The sequence below is a fragment of the Arvicola amphibius genome, chromosome 13 (genome assembly GCF_903992535.2).
Source record: "Arvicola amphibius chromosome 13, mArvAmp1.2, whole genome shotgun sequence".
Lineage (NCBI taxonomy): Eukaryota > Metazoa > Chordata > Mammalia > Rodentia > Cricetidae > Arvicola > Arvicola amphibius.
The window spans coordinates 51,142,818-51,146,526 of NC_052059.1; the positions used below are offsets into that span (position 1 = coordinate 51,142,818).

General features: G+C 44.4%; 1 protein-coding gene across 1 annotated transcript; it reads right to left on the minus strand.

Annotated features, from left to right (window-relative positions):
* Positions 1 to 2,578: 2,578 nt before the first annotated feature.
* Defb136 (defensin beta 136) lies at positions 2,579 to 3,426 on the minus strand. Its single transcript, XM_038309621.1, has 2 exons — positions 3,372 to 3,426; positions 2,579 to 2,751 (listed from the first exon to the last, which is right to left on the minus strand). Exons 1-2 carry the CDS (start codon positions 3,424 to 3,426, stop codon positions 2,579 to 2,581), a joined length of 228 nt encoding a protein of 75 aa, XP_038165549.1.
* Positions 3,427 to 3,709: the final 283 nt, after the last annotated feature.

Here is a 3,709-nt window from a genome sequence, read left to right on the forward strand (position 1 = left end):
AGTAGGCCACGAGCCTCGTGGTAACATATAAAATAATGGAAATGGATTAATTCCAGATGTAAGAGCTAACTAGAAATATCCTTAAGCTATTGGCCAAACAGTATTGCAAATAATACAGCTTTTGTGTAACTATTTCGGGTCAGGACGGCCGGGAAACAAACAAGCAGCCTCCTACTACACTGGAATACAGGGAGATCAGCTGAAATCAAGCAGAAAGAGAATTTCATTTCTGTAAATATATTTGCAAATTCAGATGTAGTGTATGTCCTATAAACCAGCAAGCAGACAATGTCATAAAACTGACAGCTTAGGACTTGGGGATGCAAGCCCAGCTTTGAATCTGCATGTGTTGAACCGCCCCTGCACCTTTGGAAGGTGGCAGTTAAATACTCCATCTGTTTCTTTCTTTCTTTTTTTAAATACTTATTTATTTACTTATTATGTATACAATATTCTGTCTGCGTGTATGCCTGCAGGCCAGAAGAGGGCACCAGACCTCATTACAGATGGTTGTGAGCCACCATGTGGTTGCTGGGAATAGAACTCAGGACCTTTGGAAGAGCAGGCAATGCTCTTAACCTCTGAGCCATCTCTCCAGCCCCCTCTATCTGTTTCTTATTTAGACTTTCAGAGTTTTTGTGGTCCTGACATTGAACCCGGGCCCTTGTCCTTGTCAGACAAGTGCTCTGACACCCAAACACTCTCTGAAGATCATCATTTTGAAGATCTAAGTCCTCTTTGTATTCTGCTGGGGAGAATTCCATATCCTTTGTTTGTACCTAACCAGTAAAGTTAGAGAAGCACCTTTGTATTATTGGCCAGCATTATTATGGCCGTGGGGATCATAAGGAAAATGTGAAATCAGATGAAAGAATTTTTTTTACCTATTTTTCATTTTTATTTAATATTTTTGTTTGTTTTCAGACAGGATGTCATATAACCCCGGTGGTCCTTGGACTTCTGGTTGCACTGTCTCTGCTAGAATGCAGGTGTGATCCACTACGTCTGACTTGATTTTCTATTTATACGTTCATCTTGTCAACTATTTTATAAGCGTTAGTACCGCTCCTGTCCTGTCTTTTGGTAAGGAGACAGGCTTTAAGGTGCCAATACAGGTTGCCACACATTGTAACTGCTTCCGGAGGGGGTTCCAAAGGGCTAACCAGGGCACCATGTCATCAGAGCCTAGCTGCGTGAACCCACTATGGCCTTTAGGTTGTATTTTTTTTTTTTTTGCTGGAAGTTTGAGGGCTAGAAGCTGAAGGCCTCTGGACAGGTGGGTTTTCCCTGTAGTACCAATAGAACATTCCTATGGCCACAGCTTTGGGGAAGACCACTCCTGAGACGAGGCAGCCAACCATTCTCATGGCTCTGCAGTGAATCACAAGGATCTTGATGGAGTCCCGTGGTTCCATCCCCCTTGGGGAGGGGCACACAGGAATGGATGGTAAGAAAGCACCCTGGCACAACCCAGCTGTGTAGACCACTTCATCCTGAACATGCTTGTGACGATACACAGGCAAAAGTGGTGTTGTCGGGTGTGTGGGAACTTCAGGTCAAGGGCCTGTGTGGAGAGCCAGCAATGGAACTTAGTTTATGGCTTTGAGCCTTAAAAGGAGTTCTGAGGGGTTAGTATTTCAGGGACCTGGGTGGATACACAACCCCTCATTGAAACTACAGCCCAGCCAATTCCTTATACTTCCCAAGTGAGAAGCAGCTCAGTGTAAACAAAAGCAGACTTGATCAAGATAGACTGCATAGTGTGTGGTGTGTGTTCCCAAATATGTAATTACACCTGTTAAGTTTGTATATTACTTGTATGTATTTGTTTTTCAGGCCTGACCATTTGGTATTGGATAACCAATTGGGGTGCTCTTTCTTGGAGAAATAAATGATGATGATGATGATGATGATGATGATGACAAGAAAAAGAAGCAAGTTAAAATGGGCTGGGTTCAAATGCAGGACAAACTAATTTACTGCTTGTGTGATCTTGGGGGGGAAATTATCATTTGAAGAAATCAGAATTTTGTTTTGAGGGGTAAGAAGTTTGATATATGCAAAAACAGCTTAAAGACCGATAGCATTGTGGCAGCTATTGCTTCCACAGAGAATGTCCTTTCCTTGTGTCTGTGGACTTGTATGGACTTTATTATTTTTGTTTAAGTTTAATCAAACTTTATGTTTGTGGTAGCTATCTGCGTACCATGTATATGAAGCACCTGCAAAGGCCAGAAAAGAGCATCAGATCCCCTGGGACTGGAGTTACAGATGGTTGTGAGCTACCATGTGGGTGCTGGAAATTGAACCCGAGTCCTCTGGAAGAGCAGCTGGTGCACTGAGCCATATCTCCAGTCCCAAGTAGGGATTTATGGTTTAAGACAAGAAAGAAAGACCAGGAAGTGCCATTCACTGCAATGTTTCTTTGCCAGGAACATTTGGAATCTAGTAAATAGCAGATCTGCCAGTGTGATTCCCATTTGCCACTCACAACCTCTCTTAATGAGCTCTGGGACCTTGAAGACAGATTGGGAACTCTTTATCATTCACACAGCTTTTTAATTGGTATATCCATAGGTCATATACCTTTGGTTTGAGGAAGTACAAATTCATTGTCCCTTTTACAGCAGGACATTAGGTTGTTACAGAAGGCGACCCATATCCATCCTGGCCGACAGCCAAAGAAACAAACGCCGTTGACTGCGGTACATGTTTGAAATTCTACACCTTTATTCCCGACTGCACAGTGACCTGAAGGAATAGAGAAAAAGGCAAATCAGTGTTCGGGAGGTGAGGAGCAAAGGCAGTCTCATTTTTTTTCCTGCTGGTGGAGGGTTTGGTATCTGTTGATTCTCCTTTTCAGACTCCCCTCATATTTCGGACAGACGGCTGTAGAGTCTAGGTCAACAACAAGCGGGCATGGTTTCACACACCTTTAGTCTCAGCACCCTAGAAGCAGAGGCAGGTGGATTTCTGGGAGTTCAAGGCCAGCCTGGTCTACAGAGTGAGTTCCAGAAAAACCAGGGCTACGTAGAGAGATCCTGTCTCAACAAACAAAAGCACAATTTAGAGGAAATAGGAATTTGGTGACTGAATAGGGATGCCCATGAAATGAGCTCTCCTCTTTAAAGATCCCGGGGGGGGGGGTCTTCAGGAAATAGTGCAACATAACTAGTATAGAGAATGACACCCTGATACTCCTTACCCACATCCCAGCCCTACCCAACCAGCTCATCTCCTATGGGTGGAACTTTCCGTGCTGGGTTTATGTTATTTATTTGATTTTTTGCTTGCTTGCTAATTTATTTGCATTTAAGGATCTGAGCCCTTAGGAGACCTTTACCTATTCAGACCGACAGTTCACCTCCTACCTGCAGGCAGTGAGATCACCAGGAAGAAGAGTAACCCTGAAAGATGCAGGTGCATGGCTGTGGAGTGTGCAGAGCCGAAACTTCCCAGCTAGCTGTCAGGGAGCCTCCTGTATAGAGATGTTCTGGGTTAGGTGGGGCTGGATTCTGGCTCCCTCTTCCGGGAAGGTCACAGTTCCTACAGGGTTCAGAAGAAGAGGAGAACCCTGTGCCATTCAGCGCTACTTTTATTTCTGCAAACCACATGACGTGAACGCACTCAGTGAAGGGCAGAGTGTCTCCACCAGCAGAGCGGGACACCCCACGTCAGACCTAAGTGCCTTCCCTCTCACCTCTTGAAA

Bases quoted from the DNA above. Each gene is read 5' to 3' on its own strand.
- Defb136 (XM_038309621.1), bottom strand. From the start codon at position 3,426: ATGCACCTGCATCTTTCAGGGTTACTCTTCTTCCTGGTGATCTCACTG. The intron at 2,752-3,371 runs GTAGGAGGTGAA...CTATTCCTTCAG, and splicing joins GGTGATCTCACTGCCTGCAG to GTCACTGTGCAGTCGGGAAT.